The sequence below is a fragment of the Hipposideros armiger genome, unplaced genomic scaffold, assembly GCF_001890085.2.
Source record: "Hipposideros armiger isolate ML-2016 unplaced genomic scaffold, ASM189008v1 scaffold_60, whole genome shotgun sequence".
In the NCBI taxonomy this organism is placed as follows: Eukaryota; Metazoa; Chordata; class Mammalia; order Chiroptera; family Hipposideridae; genus Hipposideros; species Hipposideros armiger.
In genome coordinates, this window is record NW_017731410.1 from 195565 (window position 1) to 217701 (window position 22137).

Consider the following 22137-nt stretch of genomic DNA (forward strand, 5'->3'; position numbering starts at 1 on the left):
TAACTGTATTGGAACACCCTCCCTACTCATCTGATATGGCCCTCAATGACTTCTTTCTTTACCTGAAGATAAAGGAAATATTGAAAAGAAAACATTTTGATGACATTCAGGACATCAGGGGTAATAGGACGATAGCTCTAATGGCCATTCCAAAAAAAGAGTTCCAAAATTGCTTTGAAGGGCAGACTAGGCACTGGCTTCGGTGCATAGCTTCCCAAGGGGAGTACTTCGAAGGTTATGGTAGTGATATTCAGCAATGAGGTAGGTATGTAGCACTTTTTCTAGGATGAGTTCGTGAACTTAATTGTCAGATCTCATATACTAAAATTGCATAAAGGACTGGTGTGTTTCTCCCACCAGACCATGAGCAGGGATTAGTACTTCATGAGGCAAAATGAAATGATCTAATTAAAAATAAATCTTATGTTGGCATAGTATTAGTTGAAATATGATATATTTACCAGTCAGTGATATGTTATGCCTTTCCAAGGAAAGGTTAGAGGATTTTGCCAGCACTTCTTCTGGGACAGGTAGACTTGTAAAACTTAAGGCTGTAAGAAAAAGAACACATGATTACATACTTTTACCATGATTAAGTAACTATCTAAATACTAGTTTACGACAGCTAAAATGTAATTCTATGCTATTAATGAAAAATAATATTTTCAGGAAGATCTGATTAACTAGGTGTTATATGCTTCACCGGTAGTCTGAAATATAGTGGGCTACTAAGTGTGATCAAATTTCCAATTTTTCCTGTTGTTTTCTACTGAAAAATCCCTATTGATTTACATTAACTGGCTTTTAAAAAACTTTTATTTCCTTAGCCTGCAATCTGTAGTTTCTTTATAAAACATAAATGAAAACATTGAGGAATTAGAGTGGTAGAGAAAAAGAAAGGCATGATGAGGAAGAGAGACAATGAGAGAATAAAGAGAGAGAGAGACACCATAATAAAGGGCGTAAAGAAGGCACAAAACAGAGAGCACTGAACACTGGAGGACCGAGAAGATAAAACGGATGCATGGAGTTTGGGCTGCTATTCCTTCTCCAGCGATGGTGACAGTACAGTATGCCCTCTACCAAACTGACATTTGATTTTCCTCTGTCACTTATTTCTTCTTTTGAAAACTTTTATCAAAGAAACAAGGTTTGCATTTCCACCTTTCTCACTCTCCTCAAAGCTTGTTTTTGTTACACTGGCTACTATTTCTTTGAGTTTAGGGCCCCAGACCTTATCTCCCACAAAAACTACCACAACTCTATCAAACAAATGAGAGAATAAAAAAAAATACTTATTATTGTTAGTTTGGCTGCATTCATTAAACTTCATTCAATTTAAATTAAACCTGGCCTTTTCCTATTTCACATTTTTCATATTCTACTCAAAAAGCTATTCCTAGTGCACCATGAGATTTCCAGTTATTTCTGTTTCTTCTTTGTATGAAAAATGTTATCAAAGGTAGTGATTGCTTTTGTTGCTTCAGCTTACACATAGCTTTTAGAATTTTGCCTAATAAATGAAATCGATCTAGCAGAGCCCAGTTCTCCAGTAGGTTGTGTTCCAAAGGCTTGATCACTTCTAATTTGGCTTTGAAAGGTGGAATGAATGCACGTTCCCATAAAATAATCCTTTAACAAATTAAATACCTAAATCATAGTACCTTTTGACAGTGAGTACCTAGGAAAATATGCCCTGAGTTTCTCACGAGGCTATTAAGGAATACAAAACTGTTCCTCCGCCCACATCTAATATTCATTCATTCTCTCTGTTTCTCTCTCAAACACACACCCACTGCCAAAAGCTCTTATCAACATTCTTTTCTTAATGAAAATTCTTTATTCCCATTCTTGGGCATAGTTCCCTCAGAGGTTGTATTAAAAAGAAGATATCGCAGGAAGTCAAGGCAGCTGCTGTTCACTTATGGATGGGAAGCCAGGGGGGTGCAGACAGGAGGGAGGAAAGGAAGAAAGGGATGGAAGGAGGGAGTAAAAGAGGGAGGGAGAAAAGAAGGGAGGGAGGTGCTGTTCTGTCATCTGTTCAGTGAAGCTTTCACATAAGCTTTGCCATCTTTGCTTCCTTCCTAGGGAGTTCTTTTGTGGCCTAGCCTACTGCAAAATAGAATGCAATTTTGAGGGTTCTCACTGCATTTCTTACCTTTGAAACAAGCCCATAATCTTTTTGAGAAAGCCTGACATCATTTTTCATTATTATTATTATTATTATTATTATTATTATTATTATTATTATTCACCCTACCCACAACAATAAGAGAGTGGCATAAGCTGAAAAAATTCTGTCATCCTTATTCTTATTTCATTTAAATAAGTGAATATATAGATCACCTGGCACTTGTTTGATGTTGATGAGTATGAAGCTGAGTAAACTCAGCCCCTAAAGGGTGACCTGAATCATAATAATATCAGTTTGGGCCCACAAAATCTGTGATTGAAAGTCATTAGAATTTAGAGTAGTACCCATTCATAGTACGGACTATAACTAGTCTGTGTATTTTATACAAGTCGGCATGTGATCTAGAGCATGAAGCCTGATGTACATCTTCGAGGGACTCTGGAGGTGGAGTAGAGATGGACATAATGCCAAAGAGATGAGCTCTGAGGCTGGGTTTACTTTCCCATTACCCATCATCAGGACCTGAATGGAAGGGCTCACTAGGTCCTGCATTAGACCAAGGAGAGAATGGGGGTGTAGGCTTGGCTTGGGCAAATTCTAAGCTTATAGACGTTGAAGGATGGAGAAAGAGGAAAAAAAAAAAAAAACAAGCTTCAAGAGTGGGGAAGTTTGGGTGATTCCAGCGTATACTAGCTGTTGTGCCACTTCCAGTTGCCAGTGCATATATTAAAAATACAATCAGACACCCATAAAGCAGCTACCACCTGTTTCCTAACTTCATATTCCCTTTAGGGCATTCATCTTGATCAGGTTGTAGATTCACTGAACAAGTCCCAATGTACACTCATCCTGAGTGCAAAGCAGGGTAGTCTAGAGAAGGTGTTAGAATAGTAAGTGTGAGAAGTTCTTTGTTTAGTCAAGATTTTTTTTAATCAAAAAAGTGAGAATGTAAACTTTATTGCTTTCTGTAAGAGGACAGCTGGCAGGAGATTGATTCAGCTGATGGTGGTGTTTAAAGGAAATTGGCAGGAAATTCAGGCAGATGTGGTTTAAATACTTCCCTGAATGGATTAGGCTGAGTCACAAAAACAAATACATAATGGAGAGGCAGGAGTTTTGTGTCCTAATCCAAGTTCTGCTGCTGACTGGTTGGTTGGGGTTTCATTTCATGGAGAAAGACGGGAGGGTAAGATAAGTTATATAATAATGAGTGATAGTGCCAAGACCGTAACACGTAGCCCTCAAGTTATCATACTCACCCCTTTCTTAATCATTGCTGGAAATTTTCCACGTGGTATTCTTTTACAGGTAATGGCAAAAATGCCAACATAAAGGAGTAACATCCAATAGTTCCAGAGATTAAAAGATTTGTTTTTCTCCATCTCCAGGGGAGATGGGGCATGACGGTGCTGCATTAAAGAACTGAATAACATCCTAATTTTCACCTATTGTTATTTCATGTGAAATAGCAGTGAAATATCTACTTAAATATCTTTTACATATTGCATTTAAAAATAGACATTGTTAGAGGGACTTATGTATGCTATTGATATTTTCAAATGAAATGAACATGCTATAATTTCTACTTAAGATATTAAGATAACATTTTCACATTTAATTTTGGGGTCCTATTTAATTGAAGTAGATTGGGAAGGAAAGAAAGAGGATAAGTAACACTGGAAAGCTGCATTGCGTTTTAAGATTTGCTTTTATTTAAATCAGAAAATAAGTCCAACTATACCTCTGTTTAATAATTAGCATTTTCTTGAGCCAGCTGAGTGGCGCATTGGTTAAGAGTTGGCTTGGGATGCCAGCTCTGAGCAGCAGGGCCCCGGTTTGGATCCCTCATAGGGGCCAGTGACACTGCCCTCCACAGCTAAAATGGTGAACAACAGCTCAACCTGGAGCTGGGCTGCCGTTAGTCACTGGCGATGGCGTAGGCTGCAGCCCCTGCTGCAGTAGGGCTGCCATAAGCTACGGTGTGTGGCTGGCAGCCAGCGTGAGCAGCCAGCAGCCACGGTGAGCAGCCATCCAGAGGCCGGCGACTGGTCTGCCTCACCTGGGAAGAGCGCAACGATAATAGCAACATGGGCCAGTAAAGCAACGTCCTCCACAACTAGACTGAAGAACAAAACAACAGCAACTTGTCTGTTCCCCTCCCCCAATTCCCCAATAAAATCTTAAAAAAAAAAAAGTATTAGCATTTTCTCTAAATTTCTCCCCTCAAATTTCCTTATCATATTTTAAAATCTTGGAAGGGTCCAGACTTCATTTAGAGAAAGGTATAAGAAAAATATTATTCAGATATCATTCTCTCTTTCATTCACACAGTGTATTGATTGCTATCAGTATGCATAATTAAAATTATTTTAATAAATCTTAATTTTAGCATTCTGATAGATAGCATTATAAATGTAGAACCCAGTTACAGAAATACTATAGCATAGGAATGGAGAATGTATGCTATTTATAAGACATAGTTTTGGCACTCAAAATATATTTCCTCATGGAAGCAACTATATATAATCAGACCAAATTCTAAACGCCATTTAAGCCATGATGTGGCTGAACTATAGCATTAAACTATCTAATTACCAATATTTCCTATAAAGAATACATTTAGCGTTCTACCTCTGGGTTCTGGGGATATGTTATTCCTATCTCGTCGATAACTGCATTGTAGAAAGAAGAGAAGGGGAAATAAGGCTGCCCTGATGCCCAGACACTGTATTCCAAAGAAAGTTTGTCAAAAAATAAGAGAAGAGAAGGTCTGACAAGAAAATAAATTCCTGACGGAGACATTTATAAGTCACACTAAGTCAGGGACAGAAAACAGTCCAGACGGGGAACTCAAGTTTTTTTGTGTGTTTTTGTTTGTTTGTTTTTTACATAATACGGGAACTGTTGGAAAAGAAGGCCATTTTTAGACAAGTTAAAAAAAATTAAACAACAATCAAAAAGCGTAGCGGCAAGAACAATGTGTGCTTTCACACAGCCTTGTAAAAATATTTTTAAAACTTGGTCGTATAGGACTATAAATAAACTGATTTTTTCTTTAAAATACGATTTTTGCAATAAAATATATTTTGAAGTACAGTATGGAAACTCTTATGTTTAAAACTACCTCTGCATGGGTCTTGAAGACATTTTAACAGTGAAATCTATGCCAAATAAAACTCTTAAAAAATAAAACCCCAAAAGTTTGACTAGGATTTCTGCTCTTTCTAGACAGTAGGTTTTTAAATGGTTTCACCCAGTAGGTTATTCTTCGGTAAGATTTAAATTTTATTCAGTAGTTCTCACCTGGGGGTAATTTTGCCCCTCCCCCACCCAGGGGACATTTAGCAATGTCTGGAGACATTTTATTTTATTTTATTTTACAATTAATTAATTTATTTTTTATTGTTAGTTTCAGGTTTACAGAACATTGCAATAGTTATCCTTTTCACGCTTCGCACAGAAACAACCGCCATCCCCATCTACCGCCCTCCCACCCCCGATATCATACTTATCTATTACAATTCCATTGACTCCATTCCCACTCTCTATTCCACGTCCCGTGACTATATGTATATATATATATATATATATAATTATAGTTGACATACAGTATTATTCAACATCAGCTTCAGAAATACAGTGCAGTGGTCAGGCCTCTACACCGACTATGAAGTGGTCTCCCTAACAAGACATGAGTCCATCTGGCCTCCTAACAAATATTTACAACATTATTGATTATATTCCCCAGACTGTTTTTTCTATCCCTGAGGCCATATTGTAGTTACCAATTTGTATTGTCCCATCTCTTTCCCTCCTCCTTCATCCCCACCCCCTCCCAACTAGCAACACTCAGTTTTTCCTCTGTGTCTCTGAGACTATTTATGTTTACATTTCTCATTTATTCAGTTTTTTAGAATCCACGTATAAGTGAGATCATATGGTATTTGTCTTTCTCTGACTGACTTATTTCACTTAGCATAATGGTCTCTAGTTCCATCCATATTGTAACAAATGGTACTATTTCCTTCTTCTTTATAGCTGAGTAATCCTCCATTGTTAAATGTACCATAGTTTCTTAATAGTCGTCTACTGATGGGCATTTCGGTTGTTTCCAAGTCTTAGGTATTGTGAATAGCGCTGCAATGAATATAGGGGTGCATATATTTTTTTCAGATTAATGTCTTGGGTTTTTTTGGATAAATACCTAAAAGTGGAATTGCTGGGTCATAAGGTAGTTCCATTTCCAGTTTTTTGAGATACCTCCATACTGATTTCCATAGTGGCTGCACCAGTCTGCAGTCCCACCAACAGTGCACCAGGGTTCCCTTTTCCCCACAACCTCTCCAGCATTTGTTGTTTGTTGATTGATGATAGCCATTCTGACTGAGGTAAGGTGTTATCTCATTGTGGTTTTTATTTGCATTTCCCTAATGTTAAGTGAGGGTGAACATTTTTTCATATGCCTGTTGGCCATCTGTATGTCCTCTTTAGAGAAATGTCTTTTCATATCCTCTGCCCATTTTTTAATTGGGTTGTTTGTTTCTTTGGTGTTGAGTTGCATGAGCGTTTTATATATTTTGGATATTAACCCCTTATCAGATATCTCGTTGACAAATATCTTCTCCCATTCGGTAGGCTTCCTTTTTGTTTTATTGATGGTTTCTTTTGTTGTGAAAAAACTTTTAAGTTTGATGTAGTCCCATATGTTTATTTTTTTCTTTTACTTCCCTAGCTGCAGGGATGTATCAGTAAAAATATTGCTCAGAGTAATACCTGCAAATTTAGACCCTATATTTTCTTCTAGGAGTTTTATGGTATCAGGTGGCCCTGTCTGGAAACATTTTAGCTGTTGTCCAACTTGGGGAAGATTACTACTTGTATCTAGAAGGTTATATTAGTTTCCTGGGGCTGCCATAACAAATTACCATGCATACGGTGGCTTGCGTAAACCACCAAAGTTTTTTCTCTCACAGTCCGGAGGCTGAAAGCCTGGAATCAAGGTTCAGGGCCTTGCTCCCTCTGAAAGCTCTAGGGAAGAATCCTGCCTATGGGTTGCCAGCAATCCTTGGCCTTCCATGGCTCTCCACTGCATCACTCCAATCTCTGTCCCCTTCTTTACATGGCGATCCTTCCTCTGTGTGTGTGTATCTCTCTATCCAAATCTTCTCCTTTCTTTCCTAAAGACCACAGTCATTGAGTTAAGGGCCTATCCTAATGTAGTATGACCTCATTTTACTTTGATTACATCTACAAAGACCCTACTTTCAAATAAGGTCCCCCTCACAGGTACCAAGGGTTAGGACTGGACCATTGCTTTTTGTGGACCACACTCACCCACTACATAGGCACAGGCCAGGGATGCTGCTAAACATCCTACTATGACTGCCTCAGCATGAGAGAATTCTCCAGCCCCAAATGTCAATAATGCCAAGATTGAGAAACCGTACTTTCAAAACAGGTACATCCTCAACTCTCATTCTTCAACGTGATAACTTTTAGTAATTTCAATGGCCCTGTCGCCCTGAGGTCCTGTTCTTACATAGTTTAGGTGCAGATATTTTAAAACATGGACATTTCTTACAACCCTTCCCTGCCAACCACACCCTCCTGCCAGGAGCCTACTTTGAGGACCTTTTATGAGAAATCACCAGTTGCTGGCTGGGCTTTAAAATGCTAACGGGGAAACCAGTTATAGCTATTAGCTAGCTCCAGGCTCTTGGCTATATCACAAAAGCACTTTAGGCTTCAATATCAATCAAATATTACATCTCAATTCCCTTTCAGGATCTCAGAACTGCCGTATTTCCCCATGTATAAGACGCTCCCATGTATAAGATGCACCTTAATTTGGGGGCCCGAAATTTGAAAAAAAAATGTATTACATAAGTTATTGAACTCAAGTTTTATTCATCATAAAATTCATACAACTCCTCATCATTTGCGGGAAATGCAAGTAAAAAATCTACAACCACTGTATAAGACACACCCAATTTTTAGACCCCAAATTTTTCAAAAAAGGGTGTCTTATATATGGGGAAATACAGTATGTAATTATACGACTATATAAACAAGATTCTATCTTGAGAGTAGGGATACATTAGTAATGACATAACCACAATAACTTTAAAAGTGCCAGAAAAATATAATTTTTCAATTAAAAGACTAACACCATGTTTAAAGATATCATCTATTATTTCTGTACTAACAATATACTATTTGAGATATTTGGCTATGCATGAATAGTGACTATGTCTTATTAGGAATAGAGAATTTATTTTTAATAAGATGTGGGGTTTGTTTTTCCTTCAATGTCAATGTGTGTGTGTGTCCTAAGTTGTTTATTTCTATGGTTAATGTAGTATTGTGATTATACAAAAGTAACTTCAAAAGATTAAAGTTTAGGACAAACAGTCTTGGCACATAATGTTTCTATTTGAGAACAAATACGCCTTTTGAAAATGGTATCTAATTACATATACCCATGACCGTTTCTCAACTATTTCCTGTGGTTTAATGTCTACATTGACTCAGACTTTCTCAGTTGAAATTCTTTTTGCTTTTTTTCAAACAATCTAGAACTAACAGAAAAGTTTCAAGTACAGAATAAAGAATTTCCCCCTGAACCATTTGAGAATAAGTTAATGACCTGATGACTCATTTCCATCTAAAACATTACTGTATATTTACTACGAAGGACATAACTCCACATCATCCCAATACTTCTGTTAAAATAGGGACTGAGCATTTATGCATTACCATCTCATCCTACACCTCATCTGAGTTTTGACAAAAGTCCTTTTGGTGAAATGTACTTTTTAGCAAAAGGTTCTAGCTCAGAATCACATGTTGCCATTAACTGCCAAATCCCTCTCTTCTCCTTCACTCTGAAAACTTTTAATTTCTCCTAATTTTTATGACGCTGATGCTTGTGAAAGTCCCAGGAGAGTTATGTTGTAATATGATTTGATTCAGAGTGGACATCTTTGGCAGGAATGCCAGAGGTAATTGTGTTCTCATTGCATCTTATCAGATGGCACACAATTTTTATTTCTCTCTTTACTGATACTTTTCACTTTGATCATTTTATTAAAGTACTATCTGGCAGCCTTCTCCACTGTAAAGCTATTCTTTTTCCCTTTTATTAGTAAGAATTTTGTGTGAAGTTACTTTGAAAATATATAATAGTCTGTGCCTTATCAAACTTTTAATTGATTCATTTAATTAATTTATACAGTATGTACTCATGAATGCCAATATTATTCAAATGCTATTATTCATTGGATACTAATGAATACTAGTCTATTAGTATTATTATTTATTTTGCCCAGATGTGTCTAGTGGGCTTCGCTTTCTGGGCTCCCGTTTCCTTTTGACATGACCCATCGTTCTCTGAGTACTTCATGCTTCCTGGCGCAAGATGTTCCAGGCTTGTCTTATACTCGCACCACCCCAGCCCCCAAATCAGCCATTTCTGCAACAAGTCTCAGTCACTCTTAGTAAAAAATAGTATTTTGAATTAAGATTTGAGTGCTAAGTTTGCTTATTACTATTGGGAAACCACTGCTCCGTCTCAGTGGACAGAGCTAAGAATACATGTATGCATATTCATACACACACACACACACAACATACAAGGTGTAATAAAAAGTATGGTGAAAGTATACATGTAAAAAATGTATTACAGTAAAAGACACATTGCCATTAATCTCCTGCAAAATAGCCCCCCTCGCTTCAAACACACTTATCCCATCATTCTTGCCACTTTCGGAAGCAGTTCTGGAAGTCCTCTTTTGTGAGTGTCTTTTGTTGCACTGTCGTGGCTGCCTCAATGTCCTGAATCGATTCAAAATGTTTACCTTTCATGGTCATTTTGACTTTGGGGAAGGGCCAGAAGTTGGACGGTGCCAGATCAGGTGAATAAGGTGGATGAGGACACACCGTACTGTTTTATTTGATAGAAATTGCTGTACCAGAAGCGATGTGTGACACAGAGCGTTGTCACGATGGAGGATGAAGTAAAGACACTCATGAAAGAGGACTTTTAGAACTGCTTCAGAAAGCGGCAAGAACAATGGGATAAGAGTGTTCAAAGCGAGGGGTAGTATTTTGGGGGCGATTAATGGCAATGTGTCTTTTACTGTAATAAATGTTTTATTTAAACATTCACCGTATTGTTTGATCACACTATACACATACACACACACATTTATATACATATAATTTTACATATTATGTACATAATGTGTATAATACATATGTATATAAATATATGTCATATGCATAATACATATATTAACACATATACACATTTATATCTATATATCTATTTATATAGATGTAAATATAAGAGTGAGATAGATGTTTGAAGTCATGAATTCACACTAAGGCTGCAAATTACAATCTAACACCACAAGGTTCATTCTAGTTGGCCTCCTTTATTTTCTTCTTTTCTAGTGAAAAACCTGTATCCTATTATCCTTACTAGCTTTATTTAATTGCCCATGCCCCCTCTACATAACTAATCTCCCATTGCCGCTGCCATACCTGACCCTAAACATGTCTTCCTCACTCAGGCTCCAACACCCTGCGCTGTCCACCCTCCTGCATGCTTTACCTTCATGCCCTGATCAGCATTAGACACCACATGTCAGGCTGCCCATGCACAGAAGTCCTTGCCACTCTGCTGAGCTCTGAAGCCCAGCACCAGACCAGTCCTCTGCAGGAGTGCTCACCTCACTGTGCTTAGGCTCTAACACTACAACAGAGCCACTCTCCTACCTGGACACCATCCTGACCTGGCTTAGCTTCTAATTCCCTGACCTGGGCCCCTCTGGCTTCCACCCTCCAGCAAAGGAGGATACTTCCCTGCCAGTTGACCCACTTCCTGGCTATAAGACCCATTCTGCAAAGGAAAGGAAAAGGGACGAGAGGTGGGGACAGAAGACCAGGAAGAGGAGGAGACAGCTGAACCAATTCTTTAAAAATATTTACATAATGTAATTTTAAATATGATGATAGATTTACGGTCAAAATTTTGGTGTATCCAATCCAACCCTATTAAAGATAGGCTTATAGTTAACCTGTTCCTTTTACCTTGAAAGATAAAAGCTGCTCAAGTTCTACTTAGATATAGACTAACACAATATCAGATACATCTTGGTGCTCCAATAATATTTATTCCAATAAATACTTATTACTAGGCAGTTGCTCTGGGGTGGAGAGGTGGGGCATATAGAAAGGAAGGGAGTTGATCAAGGAAGCATATAGGCCATGTAACTCTAGAAGTTAAAAATGATGATTTCAAATGACTCCCCTGCAAACATTTTTCAAAAGCTAATCATGACCCTTTCTTGCAATTTGTTCCACGTAATAGTAAAAACAATGATGTTTGAATATTCCCATTTAGGTTATATCTCTCCTTACAAAGATATTTTACTTTCCTTATTGAACTGAAACTGCCTGAAAGAGCTAAGGTGAGTCCTGTGCCTGCGGTTATTCCGGGACTCACACTGTGTCAGCATGTCCTTCAGCTCAAATCAAGCATTTAGATTCACAACTGTGCTCTTTGTCAGTGGTTCCAAACTTTCATAGACATAGCCAATTATCTCAGAGACAACTGGGTATTGTGTTTAAGAAGACAGGCTTAGGAGCTAGATTGAACAAGGCTAAATTTCCTGTTCTACTGCTTAATTAATTATGTGTACTTGGGTGATTATTTAACCTCCCTAAATTCCAATTTCTTCATCTCAAAGTCAGGATCAATAAGAGTTAACCCATAGGGCTATAAACCACATAATGCCATGCCTATGCAATGCACATAGTTGTTATATAGTAAATATGAAAATTTATATCCATTTTTATTAAAATCTGGTCAGAAGCCTCAGGTTTATAGAACACCTATATCTAAGTAGTTTGAAGCATCTAGATAAAAAAATAGCAGTAAACTTCACAATATCCTTTAGCAAAGAGGAAACTGAGTCTCACAGAGATCAATACAGAATCTGTAAAACAAGATGAGGTTGCCTGACAATTTTTAATTCTCCCTTAAAACTGGATGCTAACTTCATGCCTTTTATATGGCACATTATCCCTTATTAAGTGACGCTAATAGGACAGGTCTACACTACATACCTGTACATACACAGACATTTGCCATATATACATACACCATCCAATTTCATTACAACTTTGTTACTTTAATCCACTTTCATTTGTTTCCTACTTTTTTCTCTCTAAAAGTCTACTCTGAATGTCAGTTTGAACCTGACTCTCTGATGCCAACAGAAGAAACATCTACTGAACAATGCATTCTCTAGGCCATCTCATTTTAAAGTACTGGTTTTCAACCTGCATAGGATCACAAGATTAAAATCTCAGGGGATTTAAAAAAACTCTTGATGTCCAGGCTGAATCCCAGGCCAGCTGAATCAAAAGTTTCGAGGGCAGGATCCAGGTGGCATTTTTAACCTCCCTAGTAATTCTAGCATACAACCAAGTCGAGAACCAGAGTTCTAGGACTAACCCAGAATGCGCTGGTCCTTGGAACTGCAGTATTTTGGGGTGAAGAATGGGTGAGTCCGGGATGGGAGAATGAAGGATAGTCTGAAGCAGGGGAATGTGCTGGACGAGTCCTGTAAGAGGTGCGAATGAAAGAGATGTGGAGCAAGGAAATTAGAAACGGAAGCAACCCAAAATGTTCTGTCCAAGTTGTGAACAACAAGGCCTTTTAAAGGACATTTATTTAAAAAAAACAAATGATCATATCCTTTGATTATCTTTTATAGGATATTAAGAAAAATCCACATGCTCTAAACTCATAAAAATGAATTCCTATGAAAAGCTGAAAACCTTGTGTAGAATAATATCCCAATTTCAGTTAACTGATGGGCAGTATTGCCAACTTGTGAGGCAGTCTGCTATCCTAAATGTCTGCTACTAACACAGAAATTCATAACACAGGAACGTGTATTAGAAAGTAGGTTAGATGAAATACTTCCAACATAAAAAGTAATTATAAACACGTGAAGCTAAAATGGCAAATTTAGTGTTGGTTTTGATAATGTTTTGCACATAAATACCTCTTTCAAAGTGTCTTTACCAAAACAACCACCACAAAAAACTTCATTGTCAAAGACCATGGTGTAAAAAGTTACACAATCCAATGGGTTGTGGGCTTTGTTGTTGTTACGTTGTTGTTTCACATCCTCAAAGCCAACCTACCCGCCAGGAAGAAGAGTAGGTGATATTTAAGCCTTATCATCAATTCAAATGAAGGGTGCTGGCCTTGGAGAATGTGGCTTTCAGAACACTACCACTTCGCAGAGGCCCTTCGCTGCCTGCGCCCGCCCGCCCGCACACACCCTACCGCTCCCTTCTCAGGAACCCTGACACTGCCGTACAACCAGCGCCCCCGATTCCCGGCCAGAGTTGTTTCCAAAATCACTAGCCGGGGCAGAAGAACCCGAGCCGCCGCAGCCCTGTCTTCCAGCTTCGATAACGCAAGCGTGGACAATGGGAGGAGGCGACCGCAGGTCTCCACCTGTCGTCGCCAGCATCTCGCGCCTCTCCCCAACACCCCCTGCCTGGGTGCGCCGGGCAGCCCCTGGGTTCGCAAGGACGAACCTCCCGCGACCCTTCCCGCGCGCCCTCCATCTCCTCCTCCGCCCCGCACCCATCACACCTGGGGGATGGCCGTCCGCCAAGCTCGGGCGCGCCGCGGCCAGGAGGCACAGGAGGAGCAGCAGCAGGGGCGGAGGCGTCCGAGGTCCCCGCAGGCCAGGGAAGGCGCGCATGGTTGTCGGTGAGTCCACCGCGATCCTCACCAAGGCGGGTCCCTCGGCAAACCAGCGTCGGTCCCTAGAGTCCCTGCGCACACTCGCTGGTGGCCTGGCGCCCGACGCCAGTTCCAGGGACTCGATATGCGAGAAAAAGCGAAGTAGGAGGGGCCAGGTGGCCCTGCCCTCCTCCCTGGAGACGCTCTCACCGCGTCCGGGGCGGACCTGGAACTGCGCCCGGTCCCCCATCAATTATGCAGCGCGCTGTCCGCTGCAGGCGCGCCTGGATGTACTGTGGCCACATCCAAGCCACATCCTCTCCATCCTCCGTTATCTGGGCTGTGCAGGCCTGAGAGGGAGCCTGCTAAAGATGCGGGACAGTTGATGTCCAGCTGACCTCCTGGGGGTGAGGTTGAGACTATACGTTATTTATATATATATATAATGATACAATGTTTATATGTCTGCAGATTATCCTTTACAGTTCATTTGAACCAGAGTTCAGTTATTTACTTTGATGGAACAAATGAGAGGGAACACTCTTCTCCCCCCCTTCCCCCTTCATCCCTGGGTTATAGAGGAGACAAGGTTACACTGCATTCTGGACTTGTCTTTCTTTGTGCTGTATACCAAGTACCAGTTGCACACACCGTCCTTTCCGGTCTCTGAAGGCTTAACTGGTTCTCACCACATTAAGGCTTCATAGTCCCAAGGCCCTACGATTTGTCTATTTTTCTTCTTTTGTTTGTTTTAGCCTAACAGGTTTTGAGGAACTGCCGAGAGCTCAAGAAACAAAACCTACCGAATACAGCTACTATGTAAAAAACTTGCACAAACCTGTTGAACTAAGTCGAACTTAAACACTGTTTACAATGCTGTTCCTTACCCAGCGAGGCTGTAGCTTGGAATATTAAGTGTTCTTGACCGAATAAAATAAAACAACTAAAAGCTATTGCTTTATCAGAGCAGGGAAGAAGAATCTCCATTATTACAAAAGAGTAAGCTCTGATGATTCCCCAGGAAGTTATAACACTTTATAAGGTGTTTGTTTTGTTTCTGAGTATTTATCCTGAGCCTTGTTTTCTTTCTCTTTGTTTTTTGAACATTAGGTTCAATATTCATAAATTCAAAATATATCTGTGTCCCAAAAAAGAGGGTTGAAAGAAAATGTTACATACAAATTTTTAAAATTGAACAGCTACACAAGATGTATGCTTACTTCGGGCAGGAATGGTAAATTTTTAATTGGTATGTGTTACTAAGATGTTCTATTTCTGATTCAATATTATATAGGCAAAACTGTGGAAAAGTGTGTAGATTATTTCCATCAGTGTTGTGAGACTATGAGTGATATAACGCATTAACCAATATTAAATATCTACCAAGTTCCAGGCACTATGTTCAAAATAGGCTGCATGTACTGCAAGGAACACACACACACACACACACACACACAGAGAGAGAGAGTAATTAATCTAGAGAGCTCTTTATATATAACTGTAAATCTTAAGAAAAGTCTCCTCTTCTTAGTGAGAAAACTATGGTTATAATTATTAAGCCTTTCTGAGCAAAGAATTATGAGACCCTGAAAAACTAAACATTTTACCTGACGGCCTTCTCAGGACTTTGGCCCAACTTGCTAAACCCAAATTGCCTGATCATTGGTTGCTGAATCACACCTGTTTGCCTCCCTGCATCCTGTCACGAGCTAACTCCAAACATTTCCCAGTGCCTTCAGAGAATCTTAATGGTAAGCACTTTTCAAAACAAACTGAACTCTGACGGACCTTCCCCAAGTAGTCCTACCTGATCTTTAATCTCAAATTTGTCTGTCTTCCAATAAGCTGATCAAATTATCTTTCCAGTTGAATTTGCCTGTGTATGAACAGGAAAAAAATGAGTTGCCCAAGTTGAGGCTAATTCCCACTGTCACTTTTGTTGTTAGAGCACAAGTTAAGAAATATAATTCTTGTGTCACTGAGCATCTTGAAAATCTTTTTCCTGTTGTTACTATTTATATTTAGTTTTATCCCCATTCTATTTGTTTCAAATGCTCCACATCCTTTCAAACCAGTTTATATAATAACTTCCCTGTATGGCTTTTTCTGACCTTTCCCTTCATGGTGAATTAAATATAGTCACAAATGCTTTGACGCCATATCAATTCACCTCATGCTGCGGAAGGAGGGTCTTGTGTTTCTTCTCCTCAGGCTGGTTGGACTCTGTGACCTACTGAATGTTGCTGACGCAACACTCTGAGTTTCATGATCCAGACCACAAGAGCACCCACTTCCTTTCCCCTCACTCTTACGAGATAGCTGCCAGTAAAGAAGTATGACTACCATGCCATGAGAAGCCCAAACCACATAGAGGACGCAGAATACTGAGATCCCACGTGGAAAGAGCAGCCTACTGCTACTTGGAGCCTTTAGACAAGGCCAGGCCCTAGCTGAGCACCTCTTGATGCTCCTTGGAGCAGAACGATTGCCTGGCTGAGCCCTGCCTGAGCTCTTGATGCAGTCAATTGTGAGGTGTAATAACACTGTTGTTGTTTTAAGCCACTAAATGTTGGGGTAGTTTGAGTCACCACAATAAATAACCCAAACACTCTCCTCTGAACTTATACAGTCCCTGGGATTAATTTGGCAATTAATAATTTACAGACTTGTGACTTGGCCTTCATTCCTAGCTTGAATTTCTATTTAAATATTTTATTGGTATTCAACTTGTTATGTGATTCCATCTTCTTTCCCAACTACATTATAACTCTTTTCAGTACCTGGAAATGGTTCTATAACTCTTTATATTTCCTACAGTGTCTTAAAATAGTACTTTTAGTGTACTCTGATTTTACTTATTAGAAAATTAGTATATGAAAAATGTTTCTTTTTTTATAAACTCATGTTTATAAAATAATGCGATATATATATTTTTCTCTTAGGCTGTAAGCTGTCATTGAGTGAAAAGTGTGGCAGAGTCCTGGGAAGATGTGAAAGTGAGAATGTGGATATAGGTTACCGCTTATTGAAAATATTTAAAAATATATATATATACACACACACACACACACACACATATATATATATATGAGAAAAGCATTATATCAGACTGTAATATGTAAAGTACTAAAAATAAAGGCACACATTTGCTACTGATGATTACTAGAAAATAAACAAAAACCAAAAGTACAAACACACGTCATAGGTTATGGTACGCAAAATTCTGCAATGTCCCCCAAGATTCCTGCCCCCCCCTGGTTGCATGCCTTGGCTGCCCTTGAATGTGGGCAGGCTTGTGAGTACGATGGGGTAGTCTCTGCCTTGATTAGATTACATTTGATAAGACTCCATTTTAGCAGGCTGCAGGGAAACATTCCCAGTGAGAAAGATGCCCTCATGCTTGTCTGGAAGGCACAAACAGTCACATTGTGAACTGACTGCCTGTGGAAAGAAACAACCTCCAGGAGCTGAGCATGTCAGTCCTACAACCACAAGGAATTGAATTCTGCCAACAACAAGTGAGCTTGGAAGAAGCCCCGAAGCCTCATAGGAGATTGCTGCCCCAGCTAATACCTTGATTGCAGCCTGGTGAGACCTGAAGCGAGGACCCAGAACTTCTGACCCACGGAATCTGTGAGATAATAAATTTGTGTTGAACAACTAAGTTTGTGGGAATTTGTTATGTAGCAATAGAAAAGTAATACAGGGGGGCACATCATATGTGATTCTAGTCACACTATGAGAAAATAATTATATACTTGAACAAGATAATGAGTGAATATGGAAGGAAAAAGAAGAAAGTACTCTAGTCGCCTCTGGATACTAAGATGAATGGAAGAAAAGTTACAGAGCTATTCGGAAGGTTGTATCATTTCTAAATTGGAACCTGTGACCAGTCTTTTGCTCTCCTCTGGCAGGAAGGAGAAAAAAATATATGTATATGTGTGTACATGTGTATTTACATCATGTACATGTATATGCATACATATATAGTGTGTATATGAGGTTTGACAATTAAGTTTGCAAACGATGTTGCTAACCTTTTTTGATATCAGAGGAATTATTCATTATGAATTTGTACCAACTGGACAAACAGTTAACCAAGTTTACTATTTGGAAGTGCTGAAAAGGCTGTGTGAAAAAATTAGACGACCTAAATTTTCGCCAACTATTCATGGCTCTTGCATCACAACAATGCACCAGTTCACACAGCACTGTCTGTGAGGGAGTTTTTAGCCAGTAAACAAATAGCTATTGGAACACCCTCCATACTCACCTGATTTGGACTCCAATGACTTCTTTCTTTACCAGAAGGGAAAATAAATATTGAAAGGAAAACATTTTGATGACATTCAGGACATCAAGAGTAATATGATCACAGCTCTGATGGCCATTCCAGAAAAAGAGTTCCAAAATTGCTTGGGAGGGTGGACTAGGCACTGGCATAATTGCATAGCTTCCCAAGGGGAGTACTTCAAAAGTGACCTTAGTGATATTCAGCAATAAGGTATGTAACACTTTTTCTAGGATGAGTTCGCGAACTTAATTGTTAGACCGTGTATTGTTTTGCTCTTTTCCATTTATAAACAATTCAAAACTTAATATTATTCTGCATTTCTTTAGTGGTCCATACAAAAGTATACATGGTGACTATAATCTTAGAAATAATATTTCTTCATCAAAAGATATTTGTATTTTAAACTTTCGTAGATATCGACCCACTGCTTTCCTATTAAGTTGCATTCGTCTACATTGTAACCAACAGTGAGCAGACCTGTGTCCCTACTAATGCCACCTAGTCAAATTCTTGATCTTTGTTAATCTGACAGTTGAAAAATGGCATCCTTTTACAGTTTAATTGTGTTTTTTATTATAAATCAGGGTAAGCATTTTTTTATATGTTAGAATGTGATATACAAATGTTGCAAACAACAAAATCCAGTCTGACTAGTTTAGCCAAAAAAAAAACAAAAAAAACTCTTAAAAGATTATTGGGTAATACAGGACTTGGGATTGTTAAATAAACAGACTCAAGGATAAACTTCCAGGAACACCAAAAAGCATACAATAAACTGGCCTGATATGGATAACATTGATGCTTCCTCCATTAAACATGAAATGCCAGGGACACAGCGCCCCACGCCCACCACTGCCTCTATCCCTGATGCTGCCTTGCATCAGAGCTCACTCTTGCAATCCCTGCTGCCACCTGCACAAGTCACATAGGAGTACTGCTCTGCATAAATGGGAGTGCTACTCTGCTCGTCTCTGAATCACTCCCACTCACCTGGGTGTGTTGAAGGCTAGGGCACAGGCCTGAGTGCTAGCTGCACGAGGGCCTGAGTGTTTGAGCTCTGGCCTCAATGGGGGAAGGCAGGATTCATAATGAGAGAATGTTCCCAAATCTAGAGGGGTTTTCAAACTATGATAAGTCCTGAATATGTCACAGATCCACTCCAGTCCTCCCCGTTATCTGCAGGCAGCCTTTCTTCATACTTATTCTTTGAAACGAAAGCAGATGCCAGAAGCTTCATACAGCTTCTATTCATTTCAATTGCAGACACCCCATCTAATCCCAAAAGAAGATTGTCTCATTAGAAGGGGAAGTTGGATCCCTGACTTACACAGATGCGTTCTAAAGCCCTGGGACAAGAACTAGTAATAAGTTCATTTTCCAAATTTTTTTGTAAAATTTTTATTTTTATTTTTATTTTATTTTATTTTATTTATTTATTTATTTATTTATTTATTTATTTTTGTAAAATTTTTAAATGAAGCTACTTGTAACTGGAACTACTTAATATGACTATTTATTTCTACTCCAACTTCTCTTGCAAAACACTTTCCCACATGTCAGATGGCATGCTGTAAATGTTTTTTGGGTCCTATGTGTTTGTAGATCCTTGGTACAGAGATGGATTGTTGCTAGTTACTCAGTTTAGAAATGGCTTAAAGTATACAGACTTTGTGCTGTGTGGCTTCCCCTGCCCTGAGCTAACTCTATGGGCATCCCAACATAAAGATGAAGAGTACAAGACCAATCTTTTTTTTTAAAGATTTTATTGGGGAATTGGGGAAGGGGAACAGACAAGTTGCTGTCTTTTTGTTCTTCAGTCTAGTTGTGGAGGACGTCGCTTCACTAGCCTATGTTGGTATTATCATTGTGCTCTTCCCGGGTGAGGCGGTCGCTTGCCAGCCATTGGACGGCCCCTCACGGCAGCTCACGAAAGCTCACACCCACTGCCGGCCAGCCCCACTGCAGCCTACGCCCTCACCAGCAACTCGGCAGCCCAGCTCCAGGTAGAGCTGTTGTTCACCATCTTAGCTGTAGAGGGTGCAGGGTTACTAGCCCTCATGTGGGATCCGAACTGGGGCCCTGCTGCTCAGAGCTCATGCTCCCAAGCCAACTCCTAACCAATGCGCCACTCGGCCGGCCCTACAAGACCAATCTTGATACCCTATTGTCACTTGGCACCAGAAATAAGGTGATGCTGGGGGTGAAAGATGCCTTTTACAGATCAAAGGTATTGTGGACTGAATTGTGTTCCCCCAAAATTTGTATGTTGGGAAGCTCTAACCCCCAGCACCTGAGAATGTGACTGTATTTGGAGATGGTATCTTTAAAGAGTTAATTAAGGTTAAATGCAGGCTTATGGGTGGGTCCAAAATCTAATATGACTTATCTTGGACCTAATCCAATATGGAGTCATTATAAGATGAGAAAGAGGCTCCAAGGATGCACACACAGAGAGAAAAGGCCATGTGAGGACACAGAGAGAAGGCAGCCATCTACAGGCCAAGGAAAGAGGCCTCAGGAGAAATGAAATCTGCTTAGATCGTTTGTCATTGTCTATTTAGTTTTAGGTAATAACTTTGTCCAGTATGCCTCGTCTTATAACATTATCACAAAAAATTATTTGTTATGTAGTCAGATTAACCATTTAAAAAATAGCTTCTCCTTTTGAACAATGCCACTTAATCTTTTTGTGAACTTGAGAATAATCACTTAATCACTCCATGCTTCAGTTTCCTTTCCTATAAAAATAGGGAAAGAACATATATCTGCCAATGTTATAAAGATAAAGATAAAAGTTTTGGCAGTATTGCAAACTATAAAACAAAATATGTGAGTGTCTGTTGTTATTTATTATTATTATAGATTTCACAAAAGTACTATATTTTTCTTGAGACAGTTTTGTGCAAAATGCATCCATTTGGAACTGTGCCTTGTTGTGCGCTGAAGCTCAGAACAAATACTATCAAGTCACTCTAGTGGGTTAAGGAACAGATTTTACTAGTGAAACTTATAAGGTATGTGGTCACCAGAAAGAAAAGCACAGGTTCCCCCGTATATCCCCTTATCACCCAGAGTCATGCTAGAGCCAGGGTGCTCCAATGAACACACAGTGCAGGTTTAACATTTGGAGGAAGGACCTTACCCCACTACTGATAAAGAGCAACCTTTTTCATGGAGGAATAAAGATTGCTTATCAACAAGCAGTCTAGATTTGGATGCCCAGACACATGCAGGAAAGGTAGAGAAAAATCAACTGCCAGCATGCTGTGACCTTGGTGCCCATGGAAAACTAGATTTAGGCACAGCTACTTTTTGAGGGAGAAAGAGAGAGTGAAAGACAATGCTAGAGAATTGTGTGAAGTCCAACTTAGAAACAGTTAGATCCCTAGATCCCCACCAGAATTGTATGTTGTTGGCAATGCCCCTCTCCCACTCTCAGAGAAAAGTGCAGAGCGCAAAACTGAGGGTCTTTGGTCTTGGAACTACAGACCCGAGAGTGTAAGTACTAGGACTGGGTACATAATTTGTGGGGCCCAGAACAAAATTAAAATGCAGGCCCATTGTTCAAAAATTGCTAGTTTCAAGATGACTACAATAGAGAATTAAACAAAATGTGGCGCCTTCCTCGGGGCTTGGTGTCACTGTACAAGTTGGTTCTGGCCCCATATAGCTGGATACTTTATGGGAAATAGGGAGAGCAGTGTCCTTACACATACTAAATGCTGAATGCTGAGAACTCTTTACAAATGTCCCATTACTTTTACTCGCCAGATAGGAGATTAACACAATATTTTCAGTTATATGACCAACCCAAAACTCCCCCAAAACATATTTAAATTAATATTCAAGTGAAGCTCAAAGTAAAAAAAGTCACATCCACGTGCTCAGAGTGATTAAACTTTTTTTTTTTTTTTAAATTTGGGCATTGGGGGA

General features: G+C 39.4%; 1 protein-coding gene across 1 annotated transcript in view; it reads right to left on the reverse strand.

Annotated features, from left to right (window-relative positions):
* Positions 1-14077, reverse strand: part of EMB (embigin) — a 43627-nt gene extending 29550 nt beyond the window's left edge. Inside the window, exons 1-2 of the mRNA XM_019641422.1 lie at positions 13815-14077; positions 462-551 (exon numbers count right to left, since the gene is read on the reverse strand). Of these exons, the coding sequence (XP_019496967.1) occupies positions 462-551; positions 13815-13926 (202 nt within the window). The 5' untranslated portion in view covers positions 13927-14077. The remainder of the gene's footprint in view (positions 1-461; positions 552-13814) is intronic.
* Between the last annotated feature and the right edge of the window lie 8060 nt (positions 14078-22137).